A 21902-nucleotide genomic window follows, 5' to 3' on the forward strand; every position below is an offset into this window, starting at 1 on the left:
TGGTTGTACAGTCATATGCAAACATTTGGGTTCCCCTGGTCAAACGACATGTTTTGTAGAAAAGTTAAGACGTCCTCTACAGAGAATACCTTTCAGCACATTTTAATGCACAATTACTGTTTCTTTACTGACATTACTATATTGGGGGAAAAACAATATTTTTTTCCAATATATTTAACTAAATTGGAATATGGCAGAAAATGCCATATTTAAGCTTGTTCCCTATAGTAAAGGATGTGTAAAGGACTTTTTGCTAATGCCATATTTATATATATATATATATATATATATATATATATATATATATATATATATGAGAGACTATGACCATTCAAAGAGCCATTTGAATGAATGAATAAATTCACAAAACCTGTGGCATATGGTTCTTGGGAGAATCTTCTAAAAAATTTAAATACCATCAAAAATAGTTATTGTTATTGTTACATGTCAAAGAACCAATTTTTGTATTATTTAGAACCTTTTTTGGCATGATTGTATATCACATGTGTCAGGCTCCGGTCCTTGCAGGCCAGAACATTGCAGACTTCAGCACACTGGCTCATTAAACATACCTGATTCAGCTCATTAACTAATTAGCAAGGCCTTCATGAACTGAATAAGAGTGAAGAGTGTTAGGTGAGGATAAACACTAATCTATGCAGCACTTTGGCCTGGAAAGTTCCCAACTGACATGCATGCTGTACATTAAGTGCACATTTTAAATGGACATTTTAGACCATATACATGATAATGTACTTACAATGTACTTGAGGCTAAATTCGTGTCTTCATGTTTGAGCTTTCCATCTAGGGCTAAGCCACGCTTCTCTCGGTTGTTGGCAAGGAAGGGGGTGAGAGTATATACCTTACAGAATGTTGCACTTGGAGCCACAATGTCACTAGACAATCAGAGTAAATATATTAGTCAGATTAATTACTGTCGTACTGTATTGCTTCAATTATATATGTGTTTTGTACATACTCTGATTCCTCTGTCGCTACTGGGCACTTGTACTGAGCAGTGTTGAAGAGACAAATATCAGCATACTGACGCACTGTAACATAGCAGTGAAAATGTGTCATTTCAAGAGTAAATACACTTTCAGTTTTAAATTCATTTTAAATGCAGAGATGTATTGTTGAAAAACCTGAAATCTTCATTTTCTTCACAGTCTTGTTTGTGTTGTTTGTGACGTGGACGTTTACACTAATTGGCTCACCATGGTAGTAAATCTGAATGATGTGGAAAACACAAAGACACAAAACAGAATGTTTAGTTTTAATATTACATCTATTTTTGAGTCATTTTAATTTTATAAACAGAATCTTATACTGTGCCTGAGATGTCCATAAAATTGGGCTATGTTGTGGAAACTCAAAGTAAACCTGGTGAAATCCTACTCATGTAAGACAATCTGTAATACTTGGAATGTACGACCCTATTTCAACCACTAGATGGAACTATCATGTTATACAAATCACCATGCATCCTGAGGATTATCGTAGGCCCAGTGCTTCTCATCCCGAAATTTTCCTGTACTGCAAAAATCTGTATTTTCCCTTAAGTTAACACATGCTATCCACCTCTAATGGATAGTTAACCAATGAGGTGTGGCAGAGCAAGGACAACACTAAACCACACAGTACAGTACAGGAGGAGGCCGGTGAACTACAATCATAAACTACTATCATAAACTAATCTCCTGGCTTCACTCCTGGCTGTCATGATAACCCAGTCACCTCTTTGTCCAGCGAGGCCTCCAGGTGTAGAGGCTTGTCCGACATCAAGAACTGTCTTGTTGTCTCTGCCATTGGCTGTGGACCTGGCTTCTCCGGAGCATACTGCACTTTTCTGATGATGAGACGCACTGAGTTCCTATGCCAAGAGAGAGAAAACGGTACTGTAAATTAATATTACAATGAGATGCTGCAATAAGAGGACTGCATCTTAATACTGTATGAGATACTACTATGGAATAGTGCGTCTTAATATTGTACAATGAGATACTGCAGGGACATCCTACATATTAATAATGTACATTGAGATTATGCAATGGGATACTGTAGATAGATAATCCAATTATACACTGTATCTTAATATTGTACAGTGAGATGCTGCAATACGATACTGCATCTTAATACTACAGAATGAGATTCTGCAATGACATATTGAATGTTAATATTATACATCAAAATGCAGCAGTGAGATACTACATTTTAATACAGAACATTGAGACACTGCATTTATGAGATAAGATATTGCATCATCATACAGTACAATGAGATACTATAACAAGATAATGCATCTTAATTTTGTAATCTTCAATAAACTAAAGATGCAGTTTGGTATAATACACTCTTGGGGAAGCAGAGTTTGGAAGCCTACAATCTGCAGCCATACTGTCTATACATGCAAAACAAATTAGCAAATGCATTGGTAGTTGTGGTGACTCAGTGTTTTGGCATAAAGAACTGAAAGCCAGTGAGCCACAACTTCAGTAAATGCTCCAGTTGTGAAACAAGATGGCATAAAAGGTTTATTTTAATTTCCAAATTAAATCCTTGTAACAAAAACAAGTCAATGGGCTATTAAATTTGTCCACATATTTTGGTTACCAGAACCAAAATACCAAAATGTATTCAAACCATTTTGTTTCACAATCAGAGGGACTGCACCAAAGCACTGTACCTTTTGTGAATTTTCTCTTCAACATTTTCAGCACAGAAAGCTTTGACTTCAAAGTCCACCCCACAGGCCTTTGCAGAAGTGAGAAAGGGAGAGGAAATGTTACAATCGCCAACAGTGATTCAAGCTGCAGGTCCTAGTTTCCATGTTTGTGATTTAAACCATATGTCTTTTATAATACTGACCTTTCCAGTGTCTTCAGGCCCAGGTTGCAATGTCACCGAACAGGGTAAATTAGGAGGTATCTATTAGACAATATGAGATCAAATCATAGTGTCACCCATGAAATAAACGTATGGGAGGCTTTAAAATGTAGAATTATTATCCAAGGAGTTGTATCCTTCAGAGTAATCATTGACATAGTTAAAGTGTGTGAACAGTATGTGTAATGGACAATATGGTGACTAGGAAATAACCTCAAAGGTGAAGGGATAAGCATGCTCTCCAAGCTTTTTAATCAGCCGCTCTTGTAAACGTGTGAGGCTTTTCTTCTCCTCAGGCACAGGAGGGAATGCCTGTATATTGGCCACAAAGAGGTCCTTTCGAAATGTCAAGCCAAGAACATCTAAGTCCTCCCGCCCATAGCGGAAGGCACATGTCAGCGTTACAAAAACTGTGGATGAATGACAAGGAGGCCAGAGCCACTTAGTATTCAACCTGCTCAGTGACATGTTTGATTACCAGTCTAAATGATCGTGCAACAGTGCTATTCATGAAGGTAGAAACACACTGAAAATAATACACTGGGTAAAGAGTTCTCCTCACCTTTTCTCTCCTTTAAGTACTCTGGATCAATCAAAACCACACCATCTGCAAAATGGAGATTAGTTATAGGTCCAAAGGGCAGTCTACAGTCTCAGTCTAAAATGCTTAGTCAGGAAGCAGCCGGAATACATACAGCAATTTAACAAATGGCAGCAAAATGAGGGAGAAAATGTGTATTTTGTTGTTTCTGATAGAGTAATGCTTCAAAAAGTAGTGCTATTAATATCAAAAGATTTCAACTTTTAAAGCATACCAACAGGCTCCACGAGGTCCACATGGTCAACAAAGTCCCTCTTACCAAGATACACAGTGAGCTTAGAGATAAAAACAAAAAGGTTTGAAAATCCAATCAAACATGATGATTTCAGAGACAAATGCCAAATCTATTCTAACAGTCTCTTGTAAGCAATCAACATATCACTGACTACTAAGTGACTGACCATTTGTATAAATGATGCCATTTTTTGATGTTCCATCTGCCTTGCAATGGGGCAGAGTCTCTGTAAAGCCTTTGATCTCAGATCAAACAATAGCACAATATCATGTGAGTCAGATCTCACAACCTATTGGCCTGCCTTTTACTGTTTAAAGGCCAATACATTGTCCAGCAAACATCACTGGCTGAAAACCTTTTCATCTTCTTTTTCATACCAATTTCTTCATTACAAGTTTGTGAATAACATACTTTAACTCACCTTTCCATTTGGACTGGCCTTCTTAAAAACCCTGTGTGAAAAGAAGAAGAAACATGTGTAGCAAAATGCAATGTGCACATTTTTAGCACATACATACTCATCAGAAGAAGAAAAAGAACTTTCCTCAAAAGCAATATGTTTTATTAACAGAATCATTAAATAGTCATTGTGTTTAAAAACATAGATCTGTCAATCTCAGAATGGTCTGATGTACAGGCTGTTTTATCTCCCTCAGAGTTTTTTCTTCTGTATCAACGCTGACTGATTCTGTTCCTATGAAGGTTGCAAATCTATGCACAACATTTTCAGCTTCAGCAATTACTTTCACTGACAAGGCCTTACAGCAAAGGACTGTAGCTCCATAAATCACAGCTCTCAGCTGCATACATTTTCAAAAGAACACAAATTTCCTGACTAGTTTTAGCAATGACCATGTTAGTCTACTTATTGTCACCCTGTGAGCATATTTATTTATGATGCCATCTAAGGGTTGTGTGAATTCACTGCTTTTCACAAACTAGAGAAAATTAGGCAACTAACACAAATGAAAAGATATACACTGTGGCAGTGGATCCATAATACATATACACAAGTCAACATCACGGACAGCAGTTGGCAGTCAAAAACTACAATCAGTTTTGTGAACAGCAGGTCAGCGATGGGTCCAAATCGTCACATAAGAAATATTGTACAATTATGTCCTTATAAGGGACTATAATCATCAAACCATAATAATATAATCATATAATCAAGTGCTTAAAAGATTACAGTAGGAATTCAGCTAGAGACCTGTTTGGGTAACAAATTAAATCCAAATATTAGATTACATGGGGGCCGGTGAATAAGTGACACCGGTGAACAGCATTAAAGACGAAAGGAAAATAATCTTATGGATGTTAATGTCACACATTGGGTAAAATGTCTTAGACTATTTTAAGACTATTTTAATCAGGAGGCTTGAGAATCCTTCACTGCCCTTGGCCTTTGTTCTGACCAGAGCTCACATACCTCTTCACTTCCAGCAAATTTCCATTATTCATTTTCACATACCTATTTTCCAGCCTCTCTTTATCTTTGTTACTGTCTCTTTAAGACTGATTATATAAATATGCTTTGTTCTGATTGGCTGGCTTGTACTGAGCCTGAAACACTCCATATAACTTCAATATAAATGGGCAGGGCTAAACTGCTGTAGGCTGAGTAGGCTATATATATGGATATGTGTAAATAAGTTGGACGTCATTAATAAGGACTTGGTGGTGAATGGTATATTTTAAAACTGACAATGTTTACATTAATTCAAACTCCTTTATTTCAAAAATGCAAGAAAACTTTGGTTTTACATGATATGTGCCCTTTAAACAATAATTGAGTTGAAGACTTTATTTCCCTGTACACAGGTTATTATCATTTCATTCTGTTTATCTGGGTGTTTATTAACATTTTACTGTTCAAAATTAAGAATTAAGTAATAATTCTTTTCCATCTTGCCTACAAAACAATATTACTGGCATGGATGAGGGCCCACCAGTATGGTGCTGTTTAGAGCTTGCAGATGTTCAGAAGGAAGACATTCTCTTTGCAGTCACATCTAGCTCCTCCTACTTCCAGCCTTTTCTCTGCATGATAGATTTCAGCACTGGCAGCTTCACTGACTTGTACAGCATCTCTACTCAGATGTGCTACATTCATTATCAACTGTGTCGGAACCCTGCAGCAAAATGCCACTTAGTCACACGAGGGATACTAGTAAAGTAAACCAGGCAACCTTCTGGAAGACTGAGCACGGACAGAATGTGGTTATAAGCCTCATCCATCCAGTCTGCTACACAGAATGGGTAAAGCTCTCTGTCTTCAGGGAAATACTGTTCAGCACTGATGCTGTATGTAAATAAACAGGACAACAAGCAAGAATTATGAGTCTGTGTTTATTCTGATGGACTCAGGGGCAAGTCTCACAAAGCAGGGTTTATTGCTAACTTTAAATTTCATTGGACCTAACTGGATTTCCTGTCTCATATTTATTGGGCTATAACACCATGGCATCTCATGGTGCACACCTAACCTGCTCTAAGGCAGGGTCATTTAAAGATTACAGATCATACATAGCTCATGGACCAATCAGAAGTCAACCTTTAACCTTCTTTGAATTTGCTCTGGGATTTATTTTGCACATGCCTTGTAGATGCAGGTGGGTTTTCAGTTTTTTTAGCCATTCCATGGAATTGTTACGTGCATTAGTGTTTTGGTTTATTATTTACTTCTGTGCTATTTATGTAGTATAATCTCAAGCCCCTGTGTTTCTCTTTAACCTATTATAATGTTTGGAAAAGAGACTAAAAGAGTGTCAACACAGAATTGGGAGACTGATTTCAAGTAATCAAACAAATAATTTCTCCTGTATGTTATTTTCTGTGTGCTTTATTAAAGTGCACATCTGAAATTTGTGCCAGTTTCGGTACCAAAACAGTCATTTTATGCTTTATGTTGTTTTTTCCTTTACAAATTCAGAAAATTACAAATTTCCTTTTCAATTTACCTTAATACGTTATGATTAATTTTACATGACAATTTTCCAGTCTCTCTTTATGTCTTTAAGACTGATATATGTAAATGAGCTGTATTCTAATCAGCTGCAATGTATTGGAGCAGTCATGGAGCTGGAGGTTAGGGAACTGGCCCTGTGACCGGAAAGTTGCCAGTTCGATCCCCAGTGCTGACAGTCCATGAATCAGGTGTCCTTGAGCAAAACACCTAACACCCAATTGCTCCCCGGGCGCTGTGGATAGGGCTGCCCACTGCTCCGGGCAAGTGTGCTCACTGCCCCCTAGTGTGTGTGTGTGTGTGTATGTGGTGTTTCACTTCACGGATGGGTTAAATGCAGAGGTGGAATTTCCCCGTTCGTGGGATTAAAAAAGTATCACTTAACTTTTTCAAAATGCAGCCCAGGCTGAAACACTCATAACTTCAATGTGAATGGGCAGGGCTAAACAGATGGTACCAAAAGCATGTACTGGCTATTTTCCCCAACAATTGCTGCTCTTCAAGAGCATGTAGTGAAATCCAAACATGAATTTGTTTAGCCAAAAGCTCAACTACTTAAGAAAAGTTCTTGTAAGGAAAGTTACTAAACAGAGCTTCCACGTCCAATGTGTGTGTCATTTTAAATGGGTTGTCTGAAACCTACAAAAGCTTTTCAGACAATCTAGAAGATGAACCCTATTATGTGACCCTTTTGTTATAACAGATAATTGTTGAATTTGCTTCAAAAGAAAAGTAACCAGCACTCTGGCCTCCTATCCAACAAAGAGGAACACATTTACAAAATCGCTCAGGGCCTCCATTTCAGGCATCATTACCTCACAAAATAGCTGCTTCTAGAACGTTATCTGAGGTTAATTTGCCAGTACCATTACATTCAATGAAACCAGCACAATAATTTGATATTGACTGAAAGAACATATTCATTTTGTATCGAGACAAAAAGGAGGGCTGAGCTCAGTGCATATTGTGCTGGCCACAGCCATAAAAGAAAGAGAACAAATGAAAATGTCTTGTGAAAGAGAGCAAAGATGGTATCTGACAGGAGAGTGCACATAACAATGGAACATAAAAGTTTTATGTTAAAAAATATCTCTTTTAATGTCATATTTCCTTATGACATATTCGGGCGGAGAGCAGTGTTTTCATGAAGTTTATATAAACAACAGCATAATAAACCTGTTCATCACACGCAAGAAAAAGACAAACCACCCTCCGGCACTTTCTCACACAAAATGAGTCTACTCAGTCCTTTACAACACAAGAGTAACATTTCCCTTAGCCAAGTTAATGGTTTCAGATGCAATTACCCAGGCCTCTTATCTGTTAGGCTGTAATGGTGTCATAAATTAGCTCTGGTGTCTCCACAAATCTCACTGGACTCCTGTACATCCTTGCTGTTTCGAATAAAAGTGTTTTCATGATTAGAGGATATATTTTTTGTAAAATGTGGTACAATTTATCCAGCAGTGGAGTTAAATATCTTCCTAATGTAAGTGTCGACCTTTATCTCTTATTGGTAAAGAAGGCGCCAATAGTTTTAGGATGTATTTACAGCTCAGCTTCTGGAGCTTTTGCACACTAAGCCATTAGCACGACTCATTAATTTCCTGCAAATTACAGATGCTAGAAATCTGTTCCTGAATGCAGTGCAGCCTACTTCTAATGACTTAACGCTTTGGGTCGACTCAAACTTCTAGCCTAGTCAAATTTCTCCTGGGGTCTTTAAAATAAAGCCAAAAGGACCTGTTTGGTGTGATGTCATAGAAAGAACCCTTCATCGGTTCTTTGAGAAAACAAAAAGTTTCTTTATGAAACCAAAAGTTCTCCTATGGCATCATTCCAAACAATCCTTTCTGGCACCTTGATTTGTATTTGTCACTCACATCATGTCACTCTCTGGCCTCTCAAACCAGAATTTCCACCTCCAAAATGTACCTCCATGTCTAGAGTGCAAGAAAACCAAGCATTCTTATTATTAGTATCATTATTGTTCTTATTTGAAATTTGGTTCCTTGGTGTAGCTCCCTCATTTTAAAAAATAAAGGTGCCAAAAAAAGGAGCCTGAAGAACCTTTTGAAATGTTGTAAAGCACCTCCACTTAATGTAAAGGTTCTCAGAAGAACTCTTCAATTGGATGCAAAACCCTTACATGTTTTTTTAAATATATTTTTCACACTCATAAATCGCTTTTGTAAAGATGCTACTGTAACATATGCATATCTTTTGTAGAGGCCAAAAATGCTTTTTTATTAAATATGTAAAATTCAGTAAATAAATACTAATTGTGTTAAAGAGTGCAGAACTTATTTCAACAAATACTGTATGTAATTTGACTTCGGGTGCCCAAACAATGTCATCGTGATGCGACACTGTAAATTATTGTTTTGATTTCTTCCACACCTACCGATTGTTTAAAGAGAGCTAAAATATTAAAAAAAGAACGAAGTCATTTAAATAAAAATAACTGGTCAACAGAAATGGCTTTCTGTTATTTTAATAAAACTGATGATATTAGTAAACCATCAGTATGCTAACTGAACACGTTAGATTTGACTGTAACAGGCTTCCATCTACTAATATTATATATAATAATATACTAAATATGTTAGACTTAAGCAAGAGCACAACAATTATTCTAAATAAAAAATAATTTAAAATGAAAATTTAAAGTGCAGTGTTCTCTCAAGTGGCTACATAGGAGACCTTTTTCTTGCTACTGCCTTTATCCATTCCATTGTTGCACAACGTTGTTGCCCCCACATCCCCCACTGATCACTTGGCATTTCACATATTGTAAATATATATGTTCAACTTTGATTAAAAGCACTCATTTAATGACTCAAAAATGTAGCTTAATTTATGTAAAAATGACTTATTTGATAAAATGACACTGCAGTGAGGCAGATAATTTTGCTTGTAGTGGGACCAAAATCTGACCTTTGGTATAAAGACTGTAATATAGTCAATGTCACAAATGTTCTTAAATTTTAATAGTGACCTAGAAATAGTGCAGAATCTTGAATATTACTTCTCTGTTTTACTTGTCACCTGTTTTTTTTATTGTAAAACCTTTATATTTTATTTAGGCTTAAAGGGAAAAGAAGGATTATCAATATAGTCACATACTTTTGGACCCCCTGTAGGCAGAACTATTTTGTAACATCTCATAATGTTACAAAATATTAGACATGCTGCCTTCATTTAAAATGCTTCACTTGCCAAGATATTATCTCCTAGAGTAATGATTGCAATGCGTCATGCTCTGGTGCTCAGCCTCTCACAAGACTGGAAGTTATTTATTGACAACGGAAAGTGCATGTAGTGGAAGATAAGTGTGTGTAGTGAAAGAGATTTCTCTCTCAAATATGACTAACATGGAAATGACAAATATGAAAGTACACAAGGCCTATTTACGTACTGCACTGTACTTTTCTAGCTGATCTAATACTGATACACAGACTAAGCAAATTTCAGAGAATAAAAAGTAATTCTGCACTCATCAGGCAACATCAACATGAGAGATATTTTCTGCCTAATGCCAAGCTGTGCCTGCACTAATGATGTAACTGTGATGCCATCACATCCTAACAGTAAAGCACTATTAATGCACTGAACAATATAATAAAATGGAGGTGAAATGCTAAGGATGCATCGTTGCTATCATGAAAAGACCTCATATCTAACAGTAACAGTAACACAGATTCATTTCTTACTGTTATTCTGAAAGGCCTCAAATAGTAGTTATCAGTTTTTACTGGTTAATCTAAATCCCATGTGTCAAAAACAAGGCCTGAGGGCCAGATCAGGCCGGCCGCAGAATCCTATCCAGCCCGCAAAAGGATTTTAATTTTCTATTAATTTTAGCTCGTTTCACAATGTGCTGCACTACAGTCCCCAGCATGCACTGTGATTGCAGTTCAGCCAGTATAAATACCTAATATCAGTTCAGCAGCTCAGCAATTGATCTTAAGTTTTAATGAAATTGCAGCAAAGAAAGGACACCAGGTGTCTAGTTCCAGCATATAGGGGAATTAAAAAAATATATTTTTGAATATTTCAACTATTCATGTAATATTTCAAGGTTTACTACAAGGTTTACTGTATTTGACTGTTGAAGTTTTTGAATTTTGAATAAATAATGTCCAGGTCGAGTTACAGCACAACATTAATTAAAAATGAAATAAAAGCTTTTTTCCCCTCTGTCCCTGAGATTTGATAAGATTTTATAATATTGCCCCTGTAGTGGCCGAGTTTGACACCCCTGATCTAAATACTTCTGTTTAATGGCAGCCTCACTTCTTTTCTTTATTGTTTAATATTGTTTATTAACTGTCAAATCTTTATACTTTATTCATATTGCAGTTGTTGCGTTATTGTTTTACTAGGGTGAGGATGAGTTCCCCTTCGGAGTTCATTTAGGGAGGATTTTCTATAAAACCGCTTTGTAAATAGCTGCCTGCGTCCTGTCTATCTGTTTTAGATAGTGCTGTATAAATAAGACTGGTTGAATTGAATATTTTCAAATTGGTAACACTGTAGAAGAAAGAAGATTGTGAGGTTTAATTTACATTAGTGTAACAAAATGTAGTCCATGTAATTTTGGACTATTCCTGTTTGTCCATTAATGATTAAATGTTTTTTTTAAAAAAACTTTTTCCCCCAATGTTAAGGGCAACTGGCGTTTTTCAAGTGGTGTAAAAAAGAGTCCGTTTTAACATGACAGTGATGACACCAACTGTGTTGAGGCAGAGTTAATATCCACTGTTTTTTCCCCCCAATAACTTCCTTCCAGAGCCTGATTTAGTGATTAGTTAGCATATGCACTCATGCCTCACATCTGCTACTACAGAGCTGAGTGGCAGCTAAATATGAGCCTCTCTAAATCCAAAGGCCTGATTCCAGCTCCTGTGAAGTGCCTGAACATCTGAACTGGCCACTTAAGAGATACATGCATAAGAATAAAGCATCTAACCATTCTCTAGTGGCCTAAGCAAATGCAATGAGGCTGATGACAGCAGGCAATGGATTCTGCTGCTACAACCCAAGACCACTTACAGTAATTACAGTGACAAAATGAGCACAGTACAACTATGCTGACCTTTTCCCAGCAAATATTACATTTCTCAGTAATGGGAAATCTGTAATAGTGAAGATACAAACACTAACGGAGAAGTTCTGAAGGAAAAGAATGTAACTAATCAATTTACAATGCTGACTGTAATGTCTTCATAAGGCCAATTATAGTTTCAGCTTTAACTAAGCTATTTTTAAGCTTTAATATCAACATATATACAGTAGTATGCAGATGTTTAGGCATCACTGGCAAAATTTGATTGATTCTCTGCAGCAAACTACTTTTAAAAATAGCATCTTTCTGCGACTGCTAATGCAGTTACTTTATATTTAACCTGGAAAAAAAATCGATATTAATTGTGCCATGTGCAGGAGTTGGACTGGAGGTGTTACTAAGTACTGACTTGGTAGAGTGTCCCATTTTTGAGCGTGCCACAATTACTATATTATTTTTGCTTTTTTTTTTTTTTTTTGGTCCATCAAATATAAAGTAACTGTGTGTTAATATTTGCAGAAAACTATTTTTGTAGTTTGCAATTTGTTGTGGAGGCTGTGTTTGTTTTTCACTCTAAAAATCAACAAATTATGCAAGATGCAAAAACGTTGACTTTAAAGTTGCACTTGATAAGATCTTGGCATTTTGGAGACCTCTCTGAAATGAATGTGTAAATGTGGCACACAATGCGCAGAAGAACATTTTGTAACATTGGTTATTTATCAGTAATGTTATAATGTTATGTACTGTTACAATTTTGATGTTGTGTTTAAGATGTAAACACTGAGCCAGTGTAATATTAATACATAAAGACATATGACTTGGTCTGAAAAACTCCCCCCAAATCCAACCCAACACCTCTGACTTTTATTATTATTTTACTATTATTTCAGGCTTTACAGGGGCGATTCACAGTAGCATACAGACACATAGCTTAATGTTTTTCCCACGATTCTGCAGCACTGCTTTTTTCAATTGTATCGTATTTATAGTTCATAGTGCTACTACTCTATACTTACAATGTTTCGCACAGTTATTGTAATATAACATGACAGTCTGATACTGAATGATTTAAATATACTGCAAAATAAATAAGAACCGACAAATTGATTTAAAGAATGAGGTTAATACATGTCATGTTCTCAGTAATTGGAACTCTACCATCACTCTTTGATACAGGGTGAGCAGATATGGGCTACATTTTAAAGTTTAATCTTGCTGTATAAGCATACTCCTCCAACCGTGGCTTTTACTGACCTACATTTTCTCTCATTTAAATAAAGCCTTTAGAGTCCCTCTGTTACGAAGGAGGCAGGCTTTGCTGTCTGTGTCTGGATATTCTTCAAAGGACTAAAAAGACTATCCAGACACAGACAGCAAACCCTACGGCTTTCTTTCATCCTCTCCTGCTTGACAGAATCGTAAGTGGCAACCAGAGTAAAGATCGGTTCGAGGATATTTAACCAAAGGACAAAAGAAAAATGATACAACCCTTCCATCTTAGAAAGTAATAAGCACTGAATTATTGTTTTGATACAACTTGAGTGACGCTGATGAAAGTAATAATTTCACAGTACGCAAAGGTAGAAACCGACATGGCAGATAATTGAATGTCAGTTCAGATTAGTATCAATATCACTTTTATTCTCATTTCATTCCCACTGCCTGCTTTCATCTGCATATTTTAAAAGATGTCTCAGTGTATGAAATAGTTTGGCAAGTAAATGAAATAGTTTGGCATCATGTTAGTTTCTGAAGTTTCTTTTTATAACATCAACAGAACATTGTAATATCATCATTTTCTTTCCATTTGAATATTATTATTTTAATATGATAAACAAAGGGAAAAAATAAACATGGTTTGTCACTGTAGACAGGGTTAAACCCTTCTTTCTGGACCCTTTCTGTTATCACCAAGCTTGAGTCAGTCAGTTTAAACTAACAGAAAAGTTGCAAATTATCTGAGGAAGACAGCATTGAAGAGGACGACGATGTCCACTGTGCTGAAAGTACAAAGTAGAACTATGAACCACAAAAGAACCACAAAACAAATATGAAGCTTAGCAAATTGTAGGGATGCACGAATATGGAAATTGTGAGTCAACGCCAATATCCAATATTTTTCATGTGCATATCTGTTCATGTACATATAAATATTTATAAAACATAGAAACTGAAACAGGATTTGCATTATAGAGAGATAAAACATTTATTTCTCTGTAAGGTAAAAATATAAATGTTAGCATGACAAAATCTATCTATCTATCTGTTCCAGGGTATTTAATCAAATGACAAAAAAAAGAAACAATCCTTCCTTCTTACAACCCCAATTCCAATGAAGTTGGGACATTGTGTAAAACAAATAAAAACAACACGATGATTTGCAAATCCTTTTTAACCTATATTCAATTGAATACACTACAAAGACAAGATATTTAATGTTCAAACGGATAAACTTTGTTTTTTGCAAATATTCACTCATTTTGAATTTGATGCCTGCAACACGTTCCAAAGAAGTTGGGACAGGGGCATGTTTACCACTGTGTTACATCACCTTTCCTTTTAACAACACTCAATAAGCGTTTGGGAACTGAGGAGACTAATTGATGAAGCTTTGTAGGTGGAATTCGCATTCTTGCTTGATGTACAATTTCAGTTGCTCAACAGTCCGGGGTCTCCGTTGTCATAATTTGCGCTTCATAATGCGCCACACATTTTCAATGGGAGACAGGTCTGAACTGCAGGCAGGCCAGTCTAGTACTCACACTCTTTTACTATGAAGCCACGCTGTTGTAACACGTGCAGAATGTGGCTTGGCATTGTCTTGCTGAACTAAACAGGGACGCCCCTGAAAAAGACGTTGCTTGGATGGCAGCATATGTTGCTCCAAAACCTGTATGTACCTTTCAGCATTAATGGTGCCTTCACAGATGTTCAAGTTACCCATGCCATGGGCACTAACACACTCCCATACCATCAGAGATGCTGGCTTTTGAACTCTGTGCTGATAACAATCCGGACAGTCCTTTTCCTTTTTGGCCCGGAGGACACGACGTCCATGATTTCCAAAAACAATTTGAAATGTGGACTCGTCAGACCACAGGACACTTTTCCACTTTGCGTCAGTCAATCTCAGATGAGCTCAGGCCCAGAGAAGCCGGCGGCGTTTCTGGGTGTTGTTGATATATGGCTTTCACTTTGCATGGCAGAGTTTTAACTTGCACTTGTAGATGGAGCGACAAACTGTGTTCACTGACAGTGGTTTTCTGAAGTATTCCTGAGCCCATGTGGTAATATCCGTTACAGAATGATGTGGGTTTTTAATGCAGTGCCGCCTGAGGGATCGAAGGTCACAGGCATTCAATGTTGGTTTTCTGCCTTGCTGCTTACTTGCAGATATTTCTCCAGATTCTCTGAATCTTTTGATGATATTATGGACTGTAGATGATGAAATCCCTAAATTCCTTGAAATTGCATGTTGAGAAACGTTGTTCTTAAACTGTTGGACTATTTGCTCACGCAGTTGTTCAAAGTGCTGAACCTCGCCCCGTCCTTGCTTGTGAACGACTGAGCCTTTCAGGGATGCTCCCTTTATACCCAATAATGACACTCACCTGTTTCCAATTAACCTGTTCACCTGTGGAATGTTCCAAACAGGTGTTTTTTTGAGCATTCCTTAACTTTCCCAGTCTTTTGTTGCCCCTGTCCAAACTTCTTTGGAATGTGTTGTAGGCATCAAATTCAAAGTGAGTGAATATTTGCAAAAAACAATAAAGTTTATCCGTTTGAACATTTAAATATCTTGTCTTTGTAGTGCATTCAATTGAATGTACCTCGAAAAGGATTTGCAAATCATTGTATTCTGTTTTTATTTACGTCCCAACTTTTTTTGGAATTGGGGTTTTACAAAGTAATAAGCACTGACTTATTGTTTTGATACAACTCAAGTGACGCTGAAAGTAATAATTTAGCTAGCTAGTTATCGGTCAGATCTAAACATCTGTCCAATGCCAATAGTGTTTTTTAAAACAATTATCATACCAATATGATTCTAATTTTACCGTGCATCTCTAGAAAAATCACCAGTTTGAAACAAAGAAACAAGTGCATATGCATATGTTACATTTAAACCTGCAACTAGTCAAGATAATACATGTTTATTAAAAAGACATATTCAAGAAATGCTACTAGTTCTTGACCTAAACCATAACCAGCTCAATTGAGATAAGGCTAGGCCTTGATTAGCCATATATATAATTCTCTGAATCGATCATTGCTATTAATTAACTGAAAATATACATTTCATGTCCAAAAGTTTATAAACACCTGGTAAGCCAAAGTTTCTGAAACCAACAGTATTAATAGAGAGCTTGTCCTTCAGAAACAGCCTTTACTCGTCTGCTAAGGCTTTACAATAGCTGTTAGAACACTGCTGTGAGGATTTGATTGTATTCAACCAGAAGAGCACATGGGAGGTCAGGAACTAATGTTGGATGATTATTTCTGGATTACAAATGCCACTCTAACTCCTCCCAAAGGTGTTGGATGGAACTCCATCACTCCAGAGAACATGGTTCAATGCTCCACAGACTTTAAGCTCATGTGTTTCTGCCTCAGAGCATCCCATTGTTTTAGCAATGTGGCGATTATACAAGCTGTGTGTGCACAAATGAATGCTTGTGTCAGCTATTTAATGCCCCTCAAAGTAGCTGAATTCACTGATTAGAGGAGGTATTTGAATGCGTTTGGACATAAGGTCTACATACTGTCATCAATACGGAAGAGTACAGAAATAGTCCTCCAGTTCACATAAGAATACCTTCAGAATTAGTGGGCAGTGCTTCAGTATGCAGAGAAACAATAACTGCACTCTGCCTAGGTAAGAGTTCATCAGCAGAAAAAGTGGAGTTTTCAACTTGCCAACTCAACCTCCCAATTTAAATTCAATTAAGCATAAAAAGAAGGCTGGCAGCCCATCTCATAGAAGCAAAGGCTTTACAAAGCATAAAAGAAAATGATGGAAATGGTAATGTCATTGTGTTATAGTCTCAGTGTGGTTATTATGTGCAGGCAATATGTGACTAAATACTAACTGTTATAGCACATTAATTTACTCTAACTCCATTTGTCCCAGCAGGACACATGGCACTGCATTTGAATGTAAATTAGAGTCCATTCCTCTAGGTGCCAAGAGCAGCTTTAAAACCTCTTAGCAAATCAGGATCATGCTTATATGCTATCCCCACAAGAATTACAAATACATATAGAATAATACACATATTTGTGTATTACTGCATGATGCATGTTAATTCCTGCTTTTAAAAGCCCCTCCTATGATGTGCAAACATGGAGGTGGGATCCAAAAAGAAATTCAACCTAAGAGGTACCATAAGCTCGAGAAAGCTTTTAAGCTCTTCCATGCACTCTTTCACTCCGGGTTTTAATAGCCCAGGAACATACAGTAAGTGACTTTAAAGTGTGTATGAATTTTTAAATGAGTGCATGCAGTAGTAATGCCCAGGCAATCTGTATTGGGTTGTGAGGCTGAATCAGCTCAATCTTCTGCCTGCCTCATAGAGAAACTAATGTTTGGCATATAATATCTGCAATATTTACTAGGAGTCTGATTTTTGGAGGTATTGCATATGAAGAGTGGGAATCACAATTGCATATGATTTTTCAAAATACATGACTGATGATATAGTCTTCACAAAGACACAGTGGGCCAGATTCACATATGAGCCCAGAAGCAATGTAAAATGTGCCTTGAGGCCAGAATATGTGCCCACAATGTGACAGAAATCAATGTTCAATTTACTAAGACTGCGCCTTATCATGCAAACTGTGTGTAGCCCTGCCCACTAACGGCTCCCTCATGAGCCTTTCCCATCAAAACATTCTACTGTTATTTCACTCAAGCTAAGAAAATAGAATTTGCAATCAAACAGACTGCAGGCATGCTTACATCACAGCATATTTTTCTCACCTACGTCTGGTCCACAGAGTTTAAACAGTGTTATTCTAATGGTAAACATTCTTTCAGCATATGTTCAAGGTTAATGCCTTCATCTAGCCATAGTGTCTGCTGCCTTTGTTAAAGGAGTCTCTCTACAAGATGACTTTTGAGCCTGTAATGCAAATTAACACCTGTTTTTAAAAAGCAGAGAAACCAAACTGCCACAAGTTGCTCAAACCTTAGTAAATATAACAGAATATGTAATCATCTGCACAAATAATACCACCATTTAGTTTTTGTGTGATCCACCCATGATCCACCATACATACAGCCCATATACTGTGTGTATAGGCTCATGCACCAGTTTTGTACATAAACTCCTGGGTAGACTGCATCAGATTTGCACCAGAAACTGGCACAAAAGGTTTAGTATATTAAGATCTTAGTGTTTCAGCTATAATGGATTCCTTTAGAATAATATAACCTATCAGAGAGGTTATTGTCACACTGCCATGATGTGCAGCAAATCTAAAATCATCCATGCTAAAATTGTGGGTCAAGATAAAATGATTAGCTACATAATTATGTAACTACGGTGGTACCAAAAGTCTGAGAGTGAAAATGCCCCTTTTCTTGCACTGAATTTCAGAATTTCTTCATGTTTGTCCCCATTTTGATTTAATAACAGCATGCTCTCAAGCTGGCAAGACTCTGATCACTAACAGTGAGAGAAGACTTTGCTTAATTTAGAAAAGAGACCTAGAAACAGTGCAGAATCTTGAGCATTTCTTCATTATACTTATGACTTTTCTTTGGTTTGAATATTTCAAAATTGTAAGATTTTCTGTTTATGTGTAGGATTAAATTAAAACAATCCTAGTTTTCTAAAGTGGTCTCAGTGGTCCTCATCATACAAATAAATAGGCTTAAATTATGCATGAACAGATAAATACAGCTGCATGTGGTGTCACTGCTGTGCATGCTCTTAGCAAAAATAATGAAGGCAGATTTAGCAACAACACCCTGTCAAACAATACCAGGTATTTTTGAATGGAACACTGGGTTGCTACCATTCAAATCGCTGGTGTCTGTTAAGTCTATGGATCAAGCTACAAATCTAAATTTTCAGACACTTTAACATCAATTTAATGTTACTCAGACTAGCCATTCAACAGATTCTGATATTCCTCAAGGGAGGCACAGACCCTAAATTCTTCTCACTGTCTAATGTGAGGAGAACTGCTATTTAATTCAGTGTGATATTTAATAACATATTACACATTTTACCAAAAAGTTGTTTGTCCACATTGAAACATTGCTGAGAAAGGTGACACAAAGGCTCAGCAAGGTCTCAGATTTCTTAATTTTTTCAATATTTTTCAATATATTCATTCAATATGAGAACCTCACCATCCTGACAATATACAAATGATAACAAATGTCTAACAGATTTAGAATTTAAGTTACTCAATTAATAATACACTTTGACATTAATTCTGCCATCAGACAATCACTTGGGGGGAATGTCTATGTTTACTCTTCATTTGCAGCATCACATTCAAAGTGTCCTCCCAATATTCTCTACCTTTACTTTGACATTCCCTAATTCACAAATGCAAACAGTCAAATGGTTTGAAAGTTCTTTAAAGCAATGAGGAGAAACTGCACTGCGTACTCCACTGACAAATCTATTATCTGTGTATCTACTTCCACAGCAGATGTCTGATAATTATGCCCCTTAACATCACTCTGCAGAATTCTGTATTATTACATTTATGAAAGAGCACAGCTGTGTGTTTGAGAAAAGAGCTCCTCATCTAAAAGATTACAGTTAAACTGTAAAATTTAATTTCACAAAATATTAGGCAAACTGTTCTTATTAACATCCTTCTGTGCTGGTTCCATCACATTCAGCAGGAAGGGGAAATGGCATTCACTGCTGTTCACAATGGAAAGATGGCAAATACCTGGCACTGCCTAAAGGAAAACTTCTCCAGTTTCTCAAATTCACTAAAATTGGTGTGAACCAAGTTCATTACTCAGCTTTGCCTCTAGGGTTCCAACACTGACTTATTTATCTTAAAATGGGATTGAATTAGGCCTAGGCTTAGGTTGCAGGTTAGCCTAATACAATTCCATTACTATGACAGTCTGCTGGTCTGGACAGGAATGTGATTACACAAAGCTACTGATTACTAGCATGATTTTACCATGTCCTGCATCGCTCCTGATCTTTATCTTATTTTACGTTTGCTCACATAGAATCAAGTAAATATGAGCATGTTTTGGCTCACGTCTATACTTACTGTATTTTATTGTTGCCATATACTGTTTTTTATTAGACATTCTTGGGAGAAGAGTTTCTCTCTCTACAACAAATAGTATTTAATACAATGTATTGTATTAAATGTCTAAAGAATTCTGTCATTTCAAGGCATGCCTCCCATTCAGCTATAATGCATCCCTTTACAATAGTATAACCTATCAGAGAGGTCATTTTCACACTGCCATCATGTGCAGCAAATATAAAATCATCCACGCTAAAATTGTGGGTCAAGATAAATTGATTAGTTACATAATTATGTAACTACAGTGGTACCAAAAGTCTGAGAGTGAAAATGCTTCTTTTTTGCACTGAATTTCAGAATTTCTTAGTGTTTGTGTAGTGTAGATCAGAGTCTATAAAAACGGTATGTTATTGTTGCCATATACTGGTTTTTATCAGACATTCATGGGAGTGAGGACTTTCTCTGTCTACAACAGAGTATTTAATACAATGTATGTATAAAGTCTAAAGAATTCTGTAATTTCAAGGCAAGGCTAGCTATCATTTTAGATTATTTACATCAAGGGTGTCCAGTCTTATCCACAATTAGCCAGTGTGGGGTTTTACATTCCAACCCAGAACAGAGGTTATTTATATTTATATATATTTACATATATCTTTAAGGCAAAATAACAAAAACAGACTGTTTAATTCTAAGCGATAAAGAGAGGTTGAAACATGGTCACATAACAATTTATTAAGAGTCATATGACTCTTATTGGTATAGAAAATCACACAAATATGGATAAGAGGAAGAATGAAATATAATGTTATAAATGAATAAATAAATAAGACCTGACTTTTTAAAAGAGTGACGTTTGCGGCCGTCTACTGCAATGTGACTGCAGATGTACTTCAATCAATTACAAAGAAGAAAGAACATTATTTTAGAACAAATTACCTTTTCACTTCTATGACTATGTATACACAGAATCATAGCATGAGACGCTAGTAAAAGACAACCAATTTGAGTAGTGCCTTGAGACAGTTCAACAGCAGACATGTATTTTCCTCCTGTCAGATGCTTTCAAGCCAAATCAATAAATGAATTCAGAGCCCAGACAAATACTCCCTTCCACCCTGCACAAGCCTTAAAGCTAAATATACACCACCTTTGCACTCCAAACGCAAACCATGAGCAGTCCATGAATTAAACTCAATGTAAAAGACAAGAAAACTGTGCTTAGAAATCTGAAGCCTGTAGGCAGCCTTATCATGTGATGACAAACAAGCTTTATACAGCAGAAATTAAAACTGAGTGTCGGAGAGCGTTTAAGGTGAAAATGACGCTGGGATGTGCAGGTACAGCACAGTGTTGTACTGACTGTCAGCTGAGTGTACTGCTGTCAGAGTGCTTAGTGTGATCTGCCCTGGCACATGACAAATCTAATGGCTTCATCTTGTCACATGGGTCAGGGGTCAATTAGTGTAAATATTTATATCCAGTCTGTCACTTCAGAGATCTGGGTGACCTTCTGTTGTCTCGCCTAACAGTTTATTCACCAAGATGACTCCAAAAGACATGAAAAATAGTGCTTTGACCTCACATAGCTCACATCCAATTCAACCATCACTAAAATTAACGTCTTGATTTTGATGTTGTTCCTAAACAGTTTTTGGACACTGAAGGTATGAAAGCCAACCAAACCTAACAATAAAATCAATACTGTATTATTATTTAATAATACATTAAATTATTAAAATTTATGGAATAATGAAACATTTAGCAATACAATGGTTGCCATACTTCTCCACATTGACAGTTGTCTCTAAACTCTACTTCCTCTGTCAAGTGAGGGAAAAAACTCCCCAGAACAAACTTGCAGTGAGAACGGCACACACACACACACACACACACACACA

The 21902-nt window shown here is 36.6% G+C and overlaps 1 protein-coding gene across 1 annotated transcript in view; it reads right to left on the minus strand.

Annotated features, from left to right (window-relative positions):
* Nucleotides 1–21902, minus strand: part of arrb1 (arrestin, beta 1) — a 40162-nt gene that overhangs the window by 12445 nt on the left and 5815 nt on the right. Inside the window, exons 3-12 of the mRNA XM_017719207.2 lie at nt 4146–4176; nt 3704–3764; nt 3451–3495; nt 3102–3298; nt 2871–2930; nt 2689–2756; nt 1740–1875; nt 1148–1232; nt 982–1054; nt 761–898 (exon numbers count right to left, since the gene is read on the minus strand). Coding sequence (XP_017574696.1) covers nt 761–898; nt 982–1054; nt 1148–1232; nt 1740–1875; nt 2689–2756; nt 2871–2930; nt 3102–3298; nt 3451–3495; nt 3704–3764; nt 4146–4176 — 894 coding nt within the window. The remainder of the gene's footprint in view (nt 1–760; nt 899–981; nt 1055–1147; nt 1233–1739; nt 1876–2688; nt 2757–2870; nt 2931–3101; nt 3299–3450; nt 3496–3703; nt 3765–4145; nt 4177–21902) is intronic.

Source organism: Pygocentrus nattereri, chromosome 17 (genome assembly GCF_015220715.1).
Source record: "Pygocentrus nattereri isolate fPygNat1 chromosome 17, fPygNat1.pri, whole genome shotgun sequence".
Classification (NCBI taxonomy): Eukaryota; Metazoa; Chordata; class Actinopteri; order Characiformes; family Serrasalmidae; genus Pygocentrus; species Pygocentrus nattereri.